A 23,150-nucleotide genomic window follows, 5' to 3' on the forward strand; every position below is an offset into this window, starting at 1 on the left:
AATGCACAAGAAAAATATTAAGGCCAAAGTGCTGGACTACATACCAGGCAAAGAATGGATGAAGGCCCAGACGTCATCAACTGTCCAGATAGAGGGCTCTGTTTGTGCAACTGGTAGCAAGTCACTGTTCTCGGGCATTTTCCTAATTCTCACATCCCGGAGCTCACGCTCTCTTTCCCGCTCACTCTGCCTGCGCAGACGTGTTGTCATAGCAGACGGCACAGAATCTTCATGAGAAGCCAAGTCTTCTTCTGCAGATGGATAAGTAATTGGAAGCTGGAAAATGTAGTACAAGTAAAATACAGCATTGCACTTTCCTTGCATTTCTGAAAAGGGTATTGTACATTGAAGCAAGGTTTCTACAGACCTGCCTAAGGATATGTTCTCTTGCTGCCCCATCAGGGCCACTTGGACGGCGGCCACGATGCCCAAGACTTTGATTATCAGGCTTACGATTCCAACGACTAAGTGCAAATTTTTTAGAACAGCTAACATTGTACCTAAGAAATTCAAGTAAGAAAAAATATTAAATGATACATAAGACACTCCATTTAGTAGTTCATTATGACTTTAAAGTGAATTTGTGAATCAATAAATGCCATATACTTCATTAAGGACTATAATACCTCAGAAAATAAACCATAGTGTTCAACAGGTTGACTTATGCTGACAGTCAAAAATTGGACTCTGCATATATCATAATTAAGCTCTCAATATAATACTGGACACCTATAACAAGGCATTGACATTTTTTCCTAATAACGGCACAACAGTGGGAAACATTCTACAAAATAGAAAGGATAATGGATTTTTACAGCAGCAAAATAATTCAAGGTTCCAAGAGAAAAAGAAGTTATGAATTTAACTACTTAGTTGTTCATCCAAACTATTATCCCAAGTAATAATTTCTAAACAGGGATTAACAAAAAGAGGTTAATATAGTCAAAAAGAGGAAATCCCAAATGGATAGTAAAAAATTTTTCAAATATTACTGTAATCAAAGAGCAAAAATGTAAAGTTGAGATTTCAAAATTACACAAGGAATTCATAGCTCTTACTCTTTGGGAAATTTAAAAATACGGAATTCTCTAAGGTTGGTTGAAAGATTTTTATTTTATCAAAACAGACTATCAAATGTTTTTTAATACAGACCGTCCTTAGCTCAGGGGCCATACAAAACAAATATAAGATACAGGATTGACTTGGCCTGGGCATAGTTTGCCAATCCCTGCCCTAGAGAGTGAAAAGGAATAATCTAAGAAACAATTTTTGAAAAGCTGTAGAAAGGCTAAGAAAAATACATGCAGTTCCTTTTTTTACACATATGAAACTGCCATTGTAATTTATTTTCAAAACTCTTTTGCGCTAAGATAATATTTCAGAAAAATGACAAGAATAAATCCCAATTAACTGCTAATAATAATTGCTCTAGGACCAATATACAGAGACCAAAATAAATTTTCCTCACCTATGTTTAATGAAAATATCTGGAGGCGGAAGTAAGGAGCACTATGAGAATGAATAGGCATTTTTTTCCCCTAAAAATATAAAAAAGAAAAAAGTGTCCAGATGGCCACTTCATTTTACCTCAAAACAATTTAAGAAGCTCCTGTCGTGTTAATTATGCTCATCTGTGGGCTCAGCGCTATAGATTTCTTATTGCCATTCATATCAGTTGACAAAACTTCTTTCCCATTGACAACAGAAAAAAGGGACTAACTTTATACTTGCTGTTTAATCCCTAAATATTTAGATCTCCAAGGCAGACAGGCAGTCATGTAAACAGCAGCAGTTCTTCCCTAATTTATCCTCTCTTCCCTGCTCTCTCACCTGCATTTCCCTACATTAAGACCCCTAGCCTTCTAAAGAGGTTCACCTGAAGGTATAATAATGTGATAACTCAGAAATCATCTCTGAAAGAAGAGTCATGGTGTTAAATGTCCTGAAATATTTTTAAATAGTCAAAATGTTTAAAATATTTTGAAAGGCAGTCCTTTTCCCTCAGAGTTTTGAATCTCTTAGAATCAGAGAGTCACTATTCTTTCTTGTGGTATATGCAAACTGGAAAATTCCCAAGTTAAACAGGAGTTACATAATTTGATTAGGACTATCAAGAACCTAAAAGAATATCTGAGTAATAGACTGACCATTAAGAACTATTTTTGGAGGAAAATACTTCTACTAATTTAATAGAACAATGCTTATACTAAGTTCTACCAAGTATAATTTAGTGACACAATACTAAATAATAGGTTCAAGCAAGAAATTCTCTAGATGTATACAATTAAGACCTAAACTCTTTTTAAAACAGAGAACAAATTTCAAAATAATCAACCTGTGCATACACTTCACCTTTAGTGGTAAATACCTATGTTAGGATTTATTATGTTGACTGTAAACAAAAAAATCAGCCAGATATCTGTCCAGCAAAGTGGGTTTATTTTAGAACAGCAAGGAACAATCCAGTACATGCAACCACAGAGAGTCAGATACTTCTTCCCTTTACTCTGCTATTTTTCTGTTCTATTTCCTCAACAAAGGAGAGGAAATCCCTTTATAGAGGCAAAAAGTAAGTTGGGAGGGGTTATTACAAAGGATTTCCTGTTGTGCTTTGGGAAGGACACAGGGCTTGAGAGCTCCCCCTTCTGGCCTCCCTACTTCACTTTAAATGAGGTTTCTGTTAATGAATTTTTTACAATTATCAAAAATTCTGTTAATGAATTTTTTAATGTAAACTAAACAAGACGAGATCAATGAGGATACCAAACATTTCTTTCGTTATTAATACTATTCACTTGTAATATTACTAGTGAAAACACAGATTTAGAAAACATATTTTGCTGATAATGTAACAATGTAGAGAACTTAATGCTATAGCTATTCCACTTAGAAACCTAAAATTAACAGGATATGGTTTAAACAAATGAAAATAAAATAAATCCAGGTATTTCAATACTGATTTAAAAAATCGGGTGATAAATATTGTTCCGATATCTTAAGTATTAGTCGATTCACAGGAGGGATTCTCCCAAGCATATTCTTACCATCGGGAGATGGCTACTTCAGTATTAGGCTATAAAACTGTTATGAATTTATAATTCTCACATAGCAAAATTTAATAACTAAATATCAAAGTAGCTCCTCTATATTATAATATCTAGTTTTGACTGATGGTAAACCCTGTAAGTTTTTTGATTTTGTTATAGTAGTTGTTGGTTTGTGCTTTAAACTCAAGAGAATAGAAATACCTTTTGGCACATGACATAGTGCAGAATCGTTTTGACCGAAGAAATTCATTAGCATATCCCATCTTCCCGCAGAATTCACACTTAAGCAACTCACTGTCCATTTCTTCTAACGTCTCTAGAAAAGAAGAAAAGGAAAAATCTTACAAAAATTTAATTGTGGAAAATTTTCTTTTAGCCTTAACTTTGGCTGGATGCTGCTAGTTCAGATCCTCCAGGAAACTTAAAGGAATGGGTCTTTTAATTTTTCAATCCACAGCCACTTTGGCAAGGCAAAAGCCTCCAAAAATGACCACCTCTACCAATTCCCTTTTTCTCCTGCATAAAAATTTTATGGAGTTTTATCTACATAAGCAAGCAATACATTTTAAAGTTTCATTTTGCTAAGACTCCAACATCTCAGAAATGTGCAAATAACTTTATTAAGCACTGTAAGCAAAATTAAAATGAATAAGATAGTCAGTACGCTGCAGGAGGAACACTTTCAAAAAGCACCGTGTGGGATATGAATTTGGTATACTGTGCTATGGAGATATACAGAAGAGAACATTTAATTCTAACTGGAGAGAATGAGGATGACTCCAAAGAAGGTAAAATTTTGACATGTCTGATTTTAGAAGAACATGTTAAAATAATTAACACTCTCAAAGATCCACAGTATACAAAAGAATATATAAAGATGTATACATCTAATTATAAAGCAATCCCAACTTTTAGTTATATTAAAACAAAAATCATTTAATCTTTAAAATCACAAATAGTTTTGTGATTTCTAACCTCTGCTCCTTTTGGTCAGGATGTTCTCTATTAAGTTAGAGTGTCCTTCCTCCACCTGTACATCCATAACTTTAAGTCATCCTACAGGACCCAAAGAAACCTCCTCCCTAAATCCTCAGGTATTCAGCAGCAATCACCTATAAGCAAGCAACTTAATCTTCATGACCCACAGTTTTCTCATCTATAAACTGGAGTGTATAATACCTTTCCCAAAGAATTGCAATGAAGATTATATGAATGCCCAAATTAAGTAGGCATAAAAAAGTGAGAGTTCCATTTCTTGTTTTCCCCATAAGAACTAAGAGTACCAACACCCGTAATAGTGCTTAGGAAATACTTCAATGAAAACTGTTAAATTCTTAAATCCACCATATTTTCCCATTTTCTTGCATCCTCATAATTTCTATCCCAAGTCATAAGAAAATATGCAAAAAAGCACTCCACTAACTAAAGCTTGTAGCTGTGAGCTCCATATGTACTTTCCTCTGCTATTTATTTAACCAAGATTGTTACGATGAAGAAAGGGACTCTCAAATGTAGACCTGGATAACATGTACTCAATATCAGTAAGTTCAAGCACTCATATTATCCTAGTGTTATTGGAGAAGGAAATGGCAAAGTGCTAAATCAAATGAAGGCAGCAAAAACTACTAAAAAAACATACTGTGAAATAATATTTGAAGTTCCAAGGGATATCCAAATACATTGTCATGACTGATCAAATCAAGAACTGGCAAGTGATCGTTTTAAGGAAATTTTCAAGACTACCGTCATAAGCAAAAGTCATCTATTTAGTAGCAATGGGGAAGAAATAGCCTCAAAACAGGTAAAATAAAAATTGCTCCTTCCCATGACCTAGAGATGGCTTTAATACAGCTGTGGGCTTTAATACATTCCTGGGACTTGATGTCCTAACTTCCAGGAGTACTGTTTTAACTTTGTTAAGCATGTACCCTAACCTGACCTTGAAAAGCCTATACCAGAGACAGAATTTCTCACTCAACACCACTGCCACCAATTCAGCCCCAAAGATTCCATTCTTCAAGTAGGTTCCATTTTCAGACTATACTAAAAGCTCTATTTCAAGTTTTTATTAATGAATAAACAATATGCAACACTTGATGATAAAATACCTTATGAAGGAGAAGGAAATGTTTTTGCTAGTAAGAAAGGGAAGATAGATCCCAAACAAGTATGGTCTAAAGGTTAACAATCTAATGAAAATAGAATATCAGTTTTATTTCTCATAAAGAGAAGAACATTAATAGATTCCAAAATCTGTTCTGTTTGATCAGAATTTTAACACATTTGGTAATGTTACCAAGGCTACTCTAACATTTGTGAATAAAAATTTACACAGGCAAATGAGTTTAAAAACTGTTGCTTTAGCTAATAAAGACTGGATTCTATGGCAGAGACAGCTGGTAATTCTCCAATATCCATTCTTCACTTTTCTCCCACAGTAACAGAATCTTAATTTTTAGCTAGGAAAGTAGACACTGAGAATAAAAACTAGTTTCTGCCCTAGGTATGGCCAATTTCTGACCAATGACATATGAATGGCAATGCTTGCAAATTCCACGTGGTACCCGTTCTCCTGTCTCATTGATTAGAATGTGATTATGAAGAGGAACTATCTTGGAAATGAGAGCAACATTCTAGGGATGGCAGAGCCTTAAGATACTGGGAGCTTAGGTGCCCAACATCACGGAGCCGCAGACAGCTTACTCTTGGGCTATATCAGAGAAAATTAAACTTCTATCCTGTTTAATCAAATATTATTCTGGGTCTCTAATGAAGTAGCCAAAAATATAGACTCTAATAAAGGTCCCCAATTTTTTGTGTGAGAAAGTTACTTTTTCATTTTCCTAAAGATTTGAGCTCACTTGAAGATCAGCAGTAAAAAAAGAAAAAAAAAAAAAAAAAAAAAGCCAAGACAGAAACCATAATCAGTGTGATTTATCAGGGAAAACATAGATATTTTGGCTATAGAACTGGTCCAAACAGAAACATGGTTTATTCTTTAAGAGAATAATCCTCACATTACACTGAATTAAACTGAATATACTACGCTAAAACCACAGCCACTAAATAAGTTACTTCACCATTTAACCCTATAGGACTTACCATAAACACCAAAGTACACAACAGAAACACTTCATAAAATTACCTTGGTAATTTATGAACTATTTAAAATTTTGACACTTTTTATGTAAAAGTATCTCCACTATGAAATAGATTGCCTTTTTGTTGAATATATTTAACATGTAACACTGTAAACTGAAGGTGTACAACATGTTAATTTGATATACTTACATATTAAGTATAATTGCTGTTGTAACAGTATTTACTACTTCTATCAATTTACCTAATTATTCTTTCTTTTGAATTGTTGGGATAATTAAGTTTTACTTTTTTAGCAAGTTTGATGATTGTAGTATAATACTGTTGTCTATATTCATTATACTGTAATTAGATCTCTATAGTTTATTTACTGCTCATTGCATAAATTAATCATCTTTAAATCTTCCTTTTCCCTTAATTTGTCTGGCATGTTGTCCTATTACATCACACTTCGCCTTGTCTTCCATCAATTCATTCTTTCCTCTTCCCACTGTTACAAGTACATGCCAAATCTCCGCATTCATCCTACAGACAACAAATAGTTTTTCCAAAATCATTCCTATTCATGTCACCTGCCTAAAAATCTTCAGTAACCATCTCTTGACAACATGATCAAAGCCATGATCAGAATCAATAAAAGATAAAATATATCATTTTTGCATTTATTTGTATTTGTTTTCCTGCAGTCATTTTGTACACCACTGACTTTTATGGAATATTCACTATTAGAATAAAGTCTATAAAAAGAGGATTCCTTGACATTAAGGAGATTTAGTGGTATTTTTCTCTTTGAACAAATTTAATCACCTCTTTATTGAAGAGTACATCCTTAATACAATTGTAATATCTACCTGATAGCAAACATCAGAATATGGAAAGTCTAAAACCAAACAACCCATGGAACCTCTAAATTTTTAAGCAAACTCATTAAAATAGTCATATTTTTAAGTCTGCTTAGAAAGACAGAAAAATTGTTTCAATCCTAAATTTTTAAATTATTTTTATATATAATGGAATCTTTTCCTGCCTACACTCTTTCAAAAGTCAAACTGACAGTATGCAAATTAATACCAATCTTGCTATTTTGATTTTCTGGCCATTAAGAGTCTGGTTAGATTTCCCATTATTTTAGTCAAATAATGCATTATATGAGAATAAAAGTGAATATTTCCAAGTGAAAAATCTGCGAGGAATAAAAATCCACAAACCTTCAGCAATCATGTCTTCCATCTCTGTGTCAGATGAATTATCTGCATGCTTTGTATTATTCTGTAGCTCTGGCTGAACACACACAGAATTTATCACCTGATTATCCAAAAGAGGCCTTTTTTTCACAGGCTGTTCTATTAGCAAAGATGAACGACTCACCTTCAAAAGAAAAAGAATAAAATCAAATAATCTTTTAAGACTTTCAGAAATAAGTTGGTTTTAAAAAACCTCTTGAAAAGAATGGTATGTGATAATTTACTTGTTCAACTGATCAGATCCATTCATTAAGCATTTTACTCCTTGAGAAAAGGTTAGGCAATCTGGACATAGACACTTTGTATTTCAGATCATCAGCAATATGGATACTTCAAAATCTCCGTCTAATGGAACCTAGCATCCTAGTTTAAGCAAGCAGTTAAGAAAAGTCTTTAAAAATCAGTTATAAATTTTGATTGCCCAGTATCCTTAATTTTTTTTCTGCAATGACTTTTTTAAGATTTATTTTTCATGTACATAGCTTTTTATTTGTAGGGTTATCTCCTCAGAATAGATCATTATTATGTATATTTTAAAGATAAGGGCAAAAAATGAATAGAGGACATGAACAGACATTTCTCTAAAGATATACGGATGGCCAACAAACGTAAGAAAAGAGTCTCAACATCATCAATCATCAGGGAAGTGCAAATCAAAACCACAATGAGATACCACCTCATACCAGTCAGAATGGTTATTATCAATAAGTCAACAGTAACAGGTATTGGTGAGGATGTAAAGAGAAGGGAACCCTTGTGCACTGTTGGTGGAACTGTAAATTGGTACAGCCACAATGGAAAAAGAGTATGGAGGTTCCTCAAAAAACTACAACTAGAACCACCATACCACTCAGCAATTCCACTTCTGGGTATTATACAAAGAAATCCAAAACTCTAATTTGAAAAGATATATGCACACCTATGTTCAATGCAGTATTACTTAAAATAGCCAAGATATGGAAGCAAAAGGTTATCTATCAATAAATGAATGGATAAAGAAAATGTGGTATATATAAACAATGAAATATTACTCAGCTATAAAAAATAATTAAATCTTGCCCTTTGCAATGACATGGATAGACCTAGAGGGTATTATGTTAAGTGAAATAAATCAGAGAAAGATCATATGACTTCACTTATATGTGTAATCTAAAATAAAAAAAAAAAAAACACCAAAATAAAACAAACAAAGAAAAAACAGACTCACAAACAGAAATCAAACTGATGGCTGTCAGAAGGTGGGGGGAGGTGGATGGGTGAAAAAGGTGAACAGGAAGGAATATAGTCAATAATATTGGGATAACTTTGCAGAGTGACAAATGATTGCTAGACTTAGTGTGGTGATCATACAAGTAAGGGTACATAAATGTCAAATCACGATATTATACACCTGAAACTAATATAATATTGTATACCAACTACAACTAAATATAAATAAATAAATAGGAACTAATATTCAAAATGTTTAGGTGATTTCTTTATAAAAACTGAAAGACTAGAACTCATGTCTCCTGATTCCTAGTTCAGCAACCAAATCCACTGTAATCACAAAAAGAAATGGAAAAATCTGCAAACATCAACATTAAAATCAACAACAAAAAAATTCACTTATGTTCAGTATACTTGGTTAAGTCATAAGTAATAGTTATTTTAGAAATGTTTTCAGCAAAAACAATCCAGACCAAAAATATTTACTGATTCACTAGTGAACTCTCAGTTAATCTGAAAAAAATAGAACCTCTAATTCTATTTAAGAATTCTGGTTAAGTCTCCAGTATCTGCCACATGTGGTGAACAATAACTTACTGGAAATTGCTACATTTAACCTGAGAGAATAATCATCCATAAACTTCTAAATTTTGTTCAGTTAGTATATTTAATATGCCTCAGGTAAAATTTATAAGTTACTGCTGAAAAAAAACTGCAAAGTTAAGTGCTGCTAAAGGGATAGACTTCTGGTATGTGAATAAATTTAAATAATCTTTTCAGAAAATAATTTAGTACGATATATTGAATCTTAAGACTACATATGTAATGTGATTCAATACTTGCATTTCTAGGAATTTATACTAAAGAAATTATTAAAAATGTGGACAATTTATGTACAAAGATATTCTTTTCAGGACTACTTGAATAGTGAAAAAGTGGAAACCTAAATGTCCAACAATAATGAAGAATTATGTAAATTATGTTTGTGCATAAAGTGAAACATAGTTATTCAAAATGTTTCCAAAGTACTATTAATCATGAGAAAATAAATGCTCAAGATATACTAAGTGAAAGCAGAACTATATAAAATAATAATCTTGATCATATGAAAACATATAAATATATACATCGTGGTTATTAATGGAGATTTTTCTGTACATTTCCCAAATTTTCCATTAAAAAAAAAAAACGTATTACTTTTATAATCTAAAAAAAACCCAAAACTGTAATTGTCACTAGTAATAACTGATAATAATAGCTCTGGCTATTAAGTGCCCGGTACTACATAGAACAATTTATGCATATTTAATCCTTATAACAATCCTAAGAGCAAAGTATTAATCTCCATTTGCTAGTTGAGCAAAATGAAGATCAAAAAGACTAAGTGACTTGATAAATTCAGAGCCAGGATCCAAACACTGAGGACTAGGGAGAAAAGACTTCCTCCACTCAGTAAATCAGGATTCTTATAGGGGATCCAAGTTTAATACACACATAGTAAACTGAAGATATAAGCAACCAACTATCACAATGCAATATCTTCACTACCCATAAATCTGAAAAGTCAGACAATTCAAAGGACTTCAAAATAAAATATTTCGTAGGGTGAGTGGGTAAAGGAGATCAAAGATCAAATACATACTAGCTGAAGGAAACTGGACTTTGGGTGGAAAACACACAATAGAATATACAGATGTCAAATTATGATGTACACCTGAAAATTACATAATTGTATATAATTAACCAATATTACCCCAATAAACTTAATAAAAAAAATAACTATTTTGTTTTCTTTGATTTTGGCCACTTGTCTTTATTTTCTAAGGAAAAATGTTTTATCTCCAGATATTAGCATATAAATTATATAGCTACTCTCAAATTATAAGACTTTTTAGTGATAGATAAGGTACCTTCATTTTGAGGTGAACATTTTAAAGCATTTAAAAGTCTGACTGAAGGCTGAGATTTAAGAATAATGAAAAAATCTACTATTTGATAATTATAAACCATCAACTGGGTAACACAGAAGTATTAGATCACTGGAAAGTTATTATTTTCTGTACTCAAGTTAAAGTTTCCAAAGTATCACATTATACAAGAAATACCATTTAAAGAAAAATACACCTAGGTGTCATTTCAGTCCCCTAAGAAGAAAAAATAGAAAAGTTTATTTCATTGGAGTAAACTTCCAACTACCTTTCTATAAAAATTATAAAACTGATATCCTTATAGCATGAAAACTTTCTCCTTAGTTTATCTAAATAGCTAGCATAAAATTCCAGAAATATATTAGGAACACATAAAGGTGACATAAATTCTAGATAAAAGAATGACAACTTTTTTGAAATAAAACTATAAGCTTCTTATTAGAGAGCAATAATAGACTAAATTTTAAATAATGCTACATGAATAATTTTAAAAATATAAATTTGCTTGTTACTTACAGGAAATGGCTCCAATCCTTCCTGAATCACAAAACCTTCAATAACATGGGTCAAGATCTGTGGTTTAACAATGGCCTGTGGAGGTCTGTTTTCTATATTGGGAATACTACTGGGCATAGATGTACTATTACTTCTTGTGGTAGCAGCTGGAAGTAAGAGTGGAGGAGCAGGAACAGAAACATGTGAAGGATCTGAAGGAGATTTAATTACTGAAGCACTGACTGATGCCACAGCAGGTAATTCCACTTGCTCTGAAAAAAAAAAAACATCAATTTTTTAATCTTTAGCATTCTGTTCAGGCAGACTTGAAAGAAAAATCAAGAATAATCATTAACAACAACAATAGTTAATTTCCGGTGCTTTAAAAAACCATTCTAAAAACTTTTTATTTATGACTGCATTTAAGCTGCACAATGACTTTATGAGATAAAAACTACTATTATCCTCACTTTACAGAAGAAGAAATAACTTGCTCAGTTGTCATTTCAACCATGGTTAGAACAGTCTCATAAGACATGAATATGTTCTAGAATGTCAGTTTAGAAATAATTATTGAAATTGTTGCGTTAAAAGAATTTTTAAGCTACACGGGTATTAAATTTCCTATGTTCTTGTTTATATATTCCAAATGGCGGGGAGAGGAGTGATACTTTGAAAATATGCTTAGATAAAAAAAGATCATGAAATCCAAAGAATAAATAGAGATTTTAATGAACTACACAGGTCGCATCACCTGTATTTCAAGCAGTAAGGCTAATCCAAATCCATGTACGAATGTTCTTTGAGGTCTTTTTTACAACTCTTCAATGGTACTATGTATGTCAGGGAGAACACCGCAGTACCAGGCAATTGCAAAATGTTGAGCTAAATCACTGTGATACCTCCTCCTCAAACTCTTGAGGACCACAATAAGATAAGACCCGGCAGCCTGTGATGCAGACTTTACCTATCCATTCAATAGCACCAAACCTTTAAGTGGAAATACAGAACTAGCTGATAGCTGAGAATATCAATGAGTACAGATATCTGAGAAAAATTTTAAAAGAGCAGAGATTTATGAAAACTGAATCCTAGATGGAAATAGTCCCTCAATTTTTGCACATTAGTTTATCTCATGATTTGATGAGTTATTCTAAATATCAACCTTCCTGTTTTTCCCACTTAAATACAACAGGAGAGTAACAAGTATGAAGTTACAGGAAGACTCAAGTCTACATTGTACTTAGACAGTTTAGCCAGATGGATATGCTTGACAGGATATCGGACTATACCCTGAGAGGAAAAAAATGTGAAGACATTCTTGTGTTTCGGTATTTCAAAAATGTTTAAATTTCCTTTGAGTACCATTAGTAATGCTCATTGGGTATTTAAAGTCATAACGCAAGGTTAGTATCCAATTACTGCAATCTGCTATTTGTCTTTAAATCAAAATTCCAGAAAATCTGCAACAACATAAATTCATTTCTAGTGTACAGAAACTACAAAGATTTCATACTATGGATTTTTTTAAATCTCTTTTGAAGTATTACTTTGAATAAGCAAAGGCAAAAACTTGTCTTAAACATTTTATATAATTTTATTGACTAAATATTTTCTATTTTTCAGGAGGGGAAAAAAATTGGAAGAAAATTGATTTCTCCCCTTCTATGCTTTCCAGAGATTCACAATGGTAGTAAGGGAATAAAAGCTGAAGAGAACCGAAGGGTTAGTGATGTGGCATACTGAAGAAAAGAGGGCAAGTGTTGCTTTGGTAGCAAAGTCACTGTCACACTACAATTTGTTTCCATGCCTGTTACAGTGGTTCTTCTTACCTGGAATGATCACAAGGGGCAAGAGATATTCAAAAAAACAGAATATTTACAACAAAGCCTGAACTAACATTATTATTAGCAGGAGCAGGGGTCTATAAACTTTCTATAAAAGACAATATCATCTCTGCAACTACACATCTTTGCTACAGTAGTAAAAAAAGCAGCCATAGGTAATATTTGAACAAATGAACATGGATGTGTTGTGAAAAACTTTATTAAAGAACAATGATATTTATACTTTATATAATTTTCACATGACATGTTACTTTTTTCCAACCATTTAAAAAATTTAAAACCATCCACAGCTCATGGGCCATACTAAAACTGGCAGCAGAAAAGATTTAAAGTGTGAGCTACTTTATCACCTAAATGAATTATTGACAGGAAAAAAAAACAAAAACCTAACACAGAATGTATCCTTTTTTAGGACCCCGACACTGGGCGATAGGTCATACTGATGTTTTAGTAAAATATCTAGGATTCGGTCACTTTGATATTGTAAGGAGGAGCATATAAAAGATTTACTTGAACTAAAAAGTAGCACTGAAGTACTGAATGTGAATTTGAATGCTTTACGCTCAAGAATTTTTTAATCCATGTCTCCACTAAGAATTAATGAGGTTTAATTTAAGTACTGTCTGGGAAAGAACACTCTGAAAAGCATTTACTCAGTCTGGATCGCAAGCAATTATTAAGACTGTCAGATATGACTTAGAACGCTCTGTGATTTTGGAAAGTATAACTGAAATCTTTTGATAGAATGTTGATTTATTCCAATTTGTAAGCTAGAAATAGCTTGACACATGAATCTGAATGGGCATATAAAACACATCTGTACAAACCACTAAAAATTAGAAGGCTATGATGTTTTTTTCATTTGGGTGGTTCCTCATTAATTGTTCTAATTGTCCCTCATCAAAAAAAAATCTTGAATTCTAATGTATGCTTTCCTGCAATTAATTACATAACAAATTAGTTTAATACCATCTCTCATGAAAAAAAAAAACTTTCTGATTATTAACATTTATCCAATAAAAATTCCCCTCAACTTAGATATTCCCTCACCTAACAAAGGATGTTCGGAAGTCAACTCTTCTCCTCTCCCCACAGTTATAGCTGCTGGAGACAATGTGGGTGGTGGTGGGGTTCTGTCCATCCGGACACATTCGTCTGACTCTTCTGGCATTTCTTCCTCACACACATCTTCTACTTGATAGACCTGCAAATGACAAACCACACCACCTTAAAATGTTTCTAAAAATACATTTAATAAGGTGTTCCTAACTTAATTTTAAAAAAATAAATTCTAAGTGTTTTAAACTTAAAAACAAGGCAAAAAGACTATATGACAGGTTGAAAACAAAACTCTTAAATTCACTCAAATGAAGTTTTCCTAATACTTGATGATATTTTACTAAAAGTAAGTTGCAGATCAGTATCTAGGCTACAACTCACTAAAGCTTTCCAAAAAGGTGAGTCAAGTCAAGCCATACTTTTAATTTTGTGAATTAAAAGAAATATTTTGATTTTATGTACTCTGGGAATTTACTATTGTTTCTGTTAATTTCTAATGATCATAAATCAAAATAGATGCTATTTTTCACAAGCACATTAAGTAAATCTCCAAAATGACACACAACATATCAGGAAATATACCGACTAAAGGAATACATCCCAAGCTCTTTATTATATTTATGTGAATTAAAGATTAAATTATGAAAAGTAATGTCTGAGTACCTACAAAAAAGGTATATAAGCAATTATATCTTTACATCTTTTCTTTAATCTTCTGATCTACTCAAGAATCTAATGATTTTTTATAAGCTAATATCAAGTAAATAGACAATATCTATCCTTGAAATAATCCACACATACACACACACATCTCATCCTAAACCATTTGAGACACTAATTTTAGTTCTTTAATATTTTCCATACTTATAGAAGAAAGTTTTTAAGTCTTTAACTTAATTACCTTGTTATCCAATGGTAAAGATTATACTTAAAAAGAAAACATGGACTCAAAAGCACTCTGAGTAGGAACCTCATAACTAAAAATAACTTATTAATATTTCATTAGATTATCATTATTTAACCATTATTTTTGAAAGATGACAGTTTACAAAAAAAAAAGCCACAAAGCAATTCACCTCCCTTCTTTTTATGTATAAAGATTACTTAAATTTACGAAGGTTGTGAGTTCTTAAGATTACTTACCCAAACTGATTAATGTTTCTAATAAATGTTAAAACAAAAAACCTTTCAACAAACTTTCAAAACACTTTAAGTGATATCTAATATTGTGTATTTTTAATTGAAAAAGTTAGATGATTTGATGTATATGTAATCAAATAGAAAAATGTCAAGATTTCTGAAACTAGCATAAACCATGTTATAAAAAGGACTACTACTTCATCTACAAAGGCATATCCAACAACAGCGAAAATTAAAAAAAAAATATTCCTAACTTTCTAAACCTCTACTAAGAAATCTTTTCTTTTGCTTTTTAAAAAATTTTTAAGTCTCATTGTTACTGATAATTTTATATCAAATATAATATCCAGAACTGTGATCTGGATTAGCTACTAAGTAGACAACATTTTAAAAACTATTTGTTCATAACCCTGCATTGGAACATTGGAAGCCTGTTTCACCAAGAGAGATTTCTTGCTTTATGTCTGGATCTCCAGAAGTGAAAGTAGTTGTTTGTTATTGCACAATGCAACAATGACTGCTAATATCTGTTCATGATAACTCTTTTAAAATGATAACGTCCAATACAGGGAAAGTCATCCAAAAAAACGTCCTGGAGGTTAAAGGGGAAAAAAAGACCTTCTAGTGAGGGGCATCCACTGTAGTACTGATTATTTTAATTTAAGGGAGTGGTGGGAATTCTGATTCAGAGGTAATTAGACAAGTATGGATTGATCAACCAGTTCAATTGTGTAGGTGTAGCATTTTTTTTAGATATTACTTTCCTTCCAAAGATCATTATCTCTTTTAAAAATGCTGAAACTCTCTTTAATATTAATGTTGTCTCAAGTTTTTCAAACACCTACTACAGTACCTTTTAAGGAATCAAAGTCTGATCATGCATAAAATTCTGATTTTTAAAAAATAATGCGAAGCATAACACAAATAGCATATTCTGAAATAATCCATCAAAGAATACTGTAGAATACTTTTCATTCTTTATAGTTAAACCTAACTACACACACTTTCTTCCAAATCTCCCATGTAAAGACAAAATAAGTTAATGAATAAAAGTAGGCAAAAATAGATCTGTCACAGACAGCATCATCAGGTTAAAAAAAAAACCTAAATTGCAACAACTAAAATATTAAATAAAGCAAAGAAGTAGAGATTTAGCTTACAAGATCATCAGAAAACTGCACATCACAATTTTTGTTTAGCTCATAACTACAACTACTCTAAAACTAGAATGCCTGACAAATCTACCTCAATAAAGTATATGAGTCCCATCTGTCTCCTTTTCTTAAATAAACCATGGAACATTAGTTCTAAATGATCTACTCTCACCAAATCTTATCACACCTAAATGTCAATGAAAAATCTTAGTTTTATAGATATATCTTTTTAAAAAACACAATTGATTTTACTTTGATAATTCACACTTATTTTTCAAATTTTCACATCTCTTAAGTAAATATATCTCTATATTTTAAATATCTGAGAAAACCAGGGAACTATGAAGAAATGTGTAATTCATAAAATGTCATTTGATAAAAAAACAAACAGATTTGATCAAAGGTGATAAAAGAAAAAGATAACAATTTAATAAATAGGCTTTGATATTCAAAGAAAAGTAAAAGAAATATAACATGAAAACACTGATAGCAAGTATGACCCATACCAGTAAGAGAACCTAAAGTTATTTTTATGGAAAAAAAAAACTTCCAAAACTGGGGTGACAAATTTTTTTAAAAAATTTTTAAGAGATGACAGGAAGTAACAAAATAAGACTATAAATATTTTTAGCTTTCATTTAATTATTTTGATATTTCTATTTCAAATATGTTCCTTCAAAGTTTACCCTAACAAAAACAATTAGAAAAACAAGGCATACAGAGAAATTTTATTCTTGTTAAAAACCAATTCACTGAACTAGAAAGTGAGAATATAAATTTAATTTGATTCTTTGAAGGTACTGTACACTTTGAAGCCTGTGTTTTTATGTTACAATATCCACTGTAAACTCTTTGAAACTCTATTAAAAGAAAATACAGAGACATGATAATTGAATGACAAACTTATTTCTAGATGCCCATTATTTTTTTTGTCAAGTTCTGTTTTTAATAAAAGTGAATAGGAAGTGGAATTCAATCCTCTTTACGCCTATTAAGGCCAGTCTGAATGACGAGAATAAAGAATTTATAAATCTGCATCCTGAGAACCAAAATGTTTCCCATTAAAGAATAGACTTTGAAACTCCCTTCTTTTCTGGGCTAATGGTTATTAGTCTTTAAGTAATAAAATCTCTTCAGTGAGGTTTGATATAAAACTTCTTTGGGAACTGTTTTCATAAGTTATAAATTAATTATGAATTTAATCATTCTTAAACATTTAGAGACCTTATTTAATTTTTACTGTAAATTGTTTTATAAATTATAAAAGTGCTTTAGAGAATGTTTGAAGAAAAACATTTTTCATTTTAGGCAACATGTACCATTTTTAGAGGTTTATTCTGGTAAATTTCACCACAATCTAAATTTTTCAAAACTTTTACTCCTCCCAATGGATTTTTTTCATCCTCAGTATTCAATTCATCCACTGAGATTCTTTTTAGCTTTTTAAATGAGAGATATTTTAAGTACGTATTTTCCCTGAGAAGAAATTTAAATCATAAGTTGAATAATTCTAAAAGATGGTTTAGAGTTAATGTTTTGGCAAAGTCAGATTCTTTCCTAGAATAAATGTTTTTACAAAATTTTAATTATAAAATATAATTTTACCAAAAATGTACATCATACAAGCATACCTCCACCTTGAAACAAAAGCCCTTAATGGCCCAGGCCTTCAGAATGCATACCACCAAAAAAAGGTTAGCTAGATAAACCATACGTTTAAGAACATACAAGCCAACAGAAGGGATCTATGAAGGATAATCACCTTAAGAGAAAAAACTTTGTGCAGATGACACTGGTTCAAATGCATTCCCTTGGGGAAAAAAAATCAACTCTGTAAAGATAGCAGATGGATTTGTTTAAATAGTAATAAATTAACGAGGGACTTTAATAACCATCACAAATTATCAAGCATGCAACCACACTACAACAAACAGCAAATTTTTTTTCTTTCCATACAACAAGTTTGTCAGACACTGACAGATGGAAATTTCAAGCTTTTTAAATTCATAGGCATGTAGATCTAGCGATATAACACAATGTGGGAGAAAATCGTTTTTACTTTCAATACAGCAAGAAAGTCAAAGAGCTTCCAAGGGCTTACCACTGGTGGATCAACAGGTGCTGGCGGTTGTACTTGTAGGTTTACCGCAACAGTCTGTGGAGGAGGAAGAGTCTGAAATGGCAACTGGACCAAAGCTTCTGCAGCTGGAAGCTCCTCTTCTGACACCAAAGCATTCTGCACCAAAACCTGGCCCTGGGACAGAATTTCAGGCTGCACTTGTAAAGACTGCATAGACTGCAAGGGCAGTGGTGGAATCTGAGCTGGAGGAGATGTTGACATCTGTGGAGGGGTTGCAATTGGGATTGGAGAGGACTGCAGGGTTGAATATTGCTGGTGTGATGCTGGAGACACAATCTGCTGACCTGGGGACACTAAGGCAGACTGCTGAACTGGGCCAATGTGTACAACAGGGGAAGCTGGAAGTGAAAGATGGGATGGAAGATTCAGCTGTGCTGTAGGTTGCACCTGATTAGCAGTGGACTGCTGCAAGTTTGGCCCTGGCTGGAGAGCTGATGACACAAGAGGGTGTGGTTGAATAAGTGCTTGTGGATGAATAATTATAGTAGGAGACTGACTTGGTGAATGAGGTGGTGGAGGAGACACCACTACAGACTGCTGTGCCGACTGTGACTGGCTAGGCGACACTGTTAAAGGAGGGGGATGACTCTGAATTGGTGAACAATGCTGTGACTGGGCATTACTGGGAGCAGGAGGGAGGCCATGGTTTTGGAGTGGTATACAGTGCTGGGATGGGGGTGGATCTTGAGTTGGATTTTGGAGTGTGATTGGCTGAATTTGCTGTTGCTGCTGCTGTAGTATCAGCTGATGATGGGAAACCTTGGGAGGTGGTGAATGAAGAGGAATCTGCTGATGTTTTATTAGAGGATGAGGCTGAATTGGAGGATATGTAGCTGTGAGAGAAAAAAATGACAATTAGTATTTATTTTAAAAATATCATAGAAAATTTTAAATCTAAAGGAGGAAAGTTTTTACATCAGAAGGTTATAAACATCAGAAATCTATTAAAAGTCTTCCAGACAAGAGTGACTTAAAATATGACAAACAACTTTTCCTTAGAAAACTATAAAGATTTCATAAATTAAGTTACACTGTGGTAAGTTCCAAAAGAAAATCACCTAAAACACTTTATGAATCTGAACCTATGCATGATTAATTCTTATTATATTTTATAGGTCCCCAGAATAACTGCATTAATTTTTACTTTTTCAATAATTTAAATTTTATTAAATGTATTGGGGTGACATTGGTTAATAAAGTTATATAGGTTTCAAGTGTATACTTCTATAATACATTAACTGTTAACAAAGTTTATCCACTTGAATTCTTTCTTTGGTGAAGAGAGCAGTATCACTAAACAAGTTTAATATAAAGATAACTTCGAAATCATAAAAATGCAACATTAAAATCTATAGAATAAAGGTCTTATCTTTTCTAATCTGTGTCTAAACATTCTTCCAACTAATTAGTCAATGTAATTACTATAAAGCCTCTCAAATAAGTTTCCAAACTTAGCCAAGATGAAGAGTTGGTATTACCTGACTCACGAAAAAAATGTTTTGCATAAAAAGTTAATTCAGTTAAGCAAAACAGATATGTGAATTCTAGAGCATGGTCAAATAATCGCTATAACTAAGAAATGAAATTTTAGGGGCCCTTCAAAATACAGGAGACCACTAGTTGCTTGCAGAGAGAGTAAAGCAATCAGAAGTCCATATTGTCTAAACAAAGGAGCTTGTTTTACTTCTCTCCCTCAACAAAAACAAACGAAAAAACCTAGAGTAATCTGTAAATGATAGTACCAGATTTCCCCACAGAGGAGCAACTCACAACAGGGATGATATATGTAAGAATTAGCAAAATCAAGTATTTCCATCATTATGCCTCTCCTGCATATCGGTGCGTATGTTTATACACAGAGAGATGCTGGTGAAATCCTCTCTATCTGAATGAGAATGGAAATTGGATTCACTATATATAAATGTACAATCAGTATGTTTTACACCTCGAACTAATATAATATTGTATATTAACTGTAACTGAAAATAAATTTAAAAAAGAAGAAACTCAGTTTACTAGAAGACAAACTGAAAAAATGGATTAATATCATGTAAAAATTATACACATTTAAAATAGATCTAAAGCCTGGCTAGCTCAGCATGAGACTCTTAAAATAGAACTAAAGACAAGGCAAAAATTTCTCCTAATCTCAGAATGTTAAGATAGGCTATAATGTCTTGCATCTATTTTTATATTCAACCACACTGTGACAAAAGCCTTATAAAAAACTTCTAACAACTTCTAACCAAATTTTTGCTTTTGGTTAGTTAATATTTAAAATTCTGGAGATCCTTTAAGGAAATTAACATCTGGTTAACATCTTAAGAAACAGGCATTTAGAAAGTTCAATAAATATCCATGAATTATGAGGAAAAAAAGAATTTTAGATCTAAAATTCCATCTAACAAAATAATTTTCACATAACTAGCCTGGTACTTCAAACTAAGACTAAAAATTTATGTCAGCACTTTATAAATGTACTGATAAAGACTCTATATAAAGTATTCAATAAAATCTTGGATTTCTATACAGAGCCTCTCCTTCAAGGGGCTCAAGGTACTCTCGCATCTCTCATATGAAAAAAAAATGCCCGTGGAGTAGGTACATATTATTATTCCCATTTATAATAGCCAAGGCCCACTTTAATTCAACTCTTTAGGTTATAATTAAAATTTACATATTCTTGGAGTACAATGGATATTATAGTCATAGGAATAAAAATTTTTTCTGTGCTCTAGCAAGTAAACAATCTTTTTATATTCTAGAGTTGATAATTCAATAGATTAACAGTTTATCCTTTTACCAAGATGAAATTTTTCTTTGGTCAGAAATCGAAGTGAGTCTATTATATATTAGTACATAAGTCCAACTGACAAGAACATATATTACAAAATAATTATAAGGATATCTGAAACAATATTTCTGTATAAAAAGAGCCCTAGAGCTTTGGAGAATCATCATGTTTGTTTACTTCTCTGATTTTAATACACACTTTATTATTGTCGGGGGTCTTATATTTGGATAGTTAATGACTGGCATCATCTCTCACACATGTAATAGAATTCTTTAATTTCTATAAATAATTAGATATATTATTGTAAGCTATTAAATATATTATTTCATTTAATAGTTACAACAACCCCATGAGGAAGACAGGGTACTACACAAATCCAATGTACTACAAGTGAAGAAACTCTGAGCATTAAGTGACTTGCGTGAAATCTCAAGAACTCACAGTCCTGAGTCTGGGTTCTTATTATGGACTAAATGTTTGTGTCCCCAAAAATTCATACTGAAGCCCTAAGCCCTAATGTGACTATATTTGGTAATAAATCCTTTAAGAAAGTAATTAAGGTTAAATAAAGTAATAAAAAAAGTGGGACCCTGACCTAGCAGAATTAGTGCCATTATAAAACGAGTTAACAGCTCGCTATCCTGTCTCCTAGCACTCAGATGAAAGGCCATGGGAGGACACAGCTAGAAGGTAGCCATCTGCAAACCAGGAAAAGAGCTCTCACCAAAAAACAAACACTGCTAGACCTGGATCTTAAGACTTTACAGCCTCCAGAACTGTGAAAAAATAAATTTCTGTTGTTTACACTACCCAGTCTATGGTATTTTTTAATGGCAGCCTGAGTAAACTAATGTAGACTTTTCACTACACACTGAATTAATATCTGCAAAAAATGGTGTTATGTTTTTCCCAACTAGACTAATTTCATAAAAGCTCTAAAAGTACTATAAAAAACTTGAGCTCTAAAATAACAATTTCTAGACATCTGGTTAAAGTTTATCATTATATATTAAAAATAGAATTATTAACTATCAAGTGGAATGCCACCTGCAAGAAGAAATGAATAAAACAAAATGATTTAAGCACCCTAGAAATACATACAAGGAAACAATAACCATGTCCATTATAATACTACATCAGAACACAAATAGATTTTTTAATATTTGAAAGTGATCTGTAGGATCAAGCGCTTCTCTAACTGAGGAAAAGGACAAATTATCAATTCGAACATCTCCAAAAAAAATAGCTTCAAAACAACTTCCCAATAGCAAGAGCAGAAAAACTAAAAGGGTGGGAAAATATAGCTTTTGACTTTCTAAAAAATACAAGTTGCTTTGAATAACTGTAGCATAAGGCTTGAAGGAATTTTAACAAATTTATAACTCTGATAGCTGCAAAAGTTTATGTGATTTAGGATGTTCCATTTGGTTTAGTTTCTAATCAACGACACCATGGAATACTGGATTTTGGCTAATACACATAAGATCTGAATTTGGAATTGCATTTGTCCTGAGACTCTTTGATGGTTTCAGCTTTCTGGTCACCTCCATACCTACATAAAATATTCCCATCAGAATAAGGGAAATTATCACACTATCAATAAAGGGGGGAAGAATAAGTGTCAACTAGAACCAGGTATTGATAATTCAGGGAGACCGAAAATCTGAAAATAGATCTCCCTTGCTTGAACTAACCCTAAAAGATTTCCTAGCTTTCTCTGAAGGCAGTATTCCCTTTGCAAGGAAATTAACTTACCCTCCTTTATCATCTATCAAAACTAGGGCATCACTAAAAACTGTCCCATGAGCAGTCATTCCAAGCACAGTAGGTCACTGCTGCCTCCTCACTGACCCCTATCAACATGGGCCAGAGACCGGTTTGAGGCTAAGAATACTCTGGATAATTCAGTATAAAAATCCTGTTGTCAAGCCACAGAGAGAGTAGGATCTTGCACACAGACGTGTATAAAAAAATTCACATCTAACTATACTATG

The 23,150-nt window shown here is 32.3% G+C and overlaps 1 protein-coding gene across 12 annotated transcripts in view; it reads right to left on the bottom strand.

The window, feature by feature from the left end:
• PHC3 (polyhomeotic homolog 3) overlaps positions 1-23,150 on the bottom strand; it is an 80,873-nt gene that overhangs the window by 25,976 nt on the left and 31,747 nt on the right. For 6 of the 12 annotated variants that reach the window (XR_005653316.1, XR_005653319.1, XR_005653318.1 and 3 more), the window contains exons 8-15: positions 18,324-19,195; positions 17,985-18,032; positions 13,920-14,073; positions 11,044-11,294; positions 7,355-7,514; positions 3,249-3,363; positions 368-500; positions 45-276 (exon numbers count right to left, since the gene is read on the bottom strand). Coding sequence is in view for 7 of the 12 variants with exons in the window: in XM_039865006.1 (XP_039720940.1) it covers positions 45-276; positions 368-500; positions 3,249-3,363; positions 7,355-7,514; positions 11,044-11,294; positions 13,920-14,073; positions 17,985-18,032; positions 18,324-19,195 (1,965 nt within the window). In the remaining 5 variants the exon portion in view is untranslated. Of the gene's footprint in view, positions 1-44; positions 277-367; positions 501-1,468; positions 1,539-3,248; positions 3,364-7,354; positions 7,515-11,043; positions 11,295-13,919; positions 14,074-17,984; positions 18,033-18,323; positions 19,196-23,150 lie in introns of those variants that run through there. The other 6 variants (XR_005653317.1, XM_039865009.1, XM_039865010.1 and 3 more) reach the window with 4 other exon arrangements.

The sequence above is a fragment of the Pteropus medius genome, unplaced genomic scaffold (assembly GCF_902729225.1).
Source record: "Pteropus medius unplaced genomic scaffold, Ma_sr-lr_union100, whole genome shotgun sequence".
NCBI lineage: Eukaryota > Metazoa > Chordata > Mammalia > Chiroptera > Pteropodidae > Pteropus > Pteropus medius.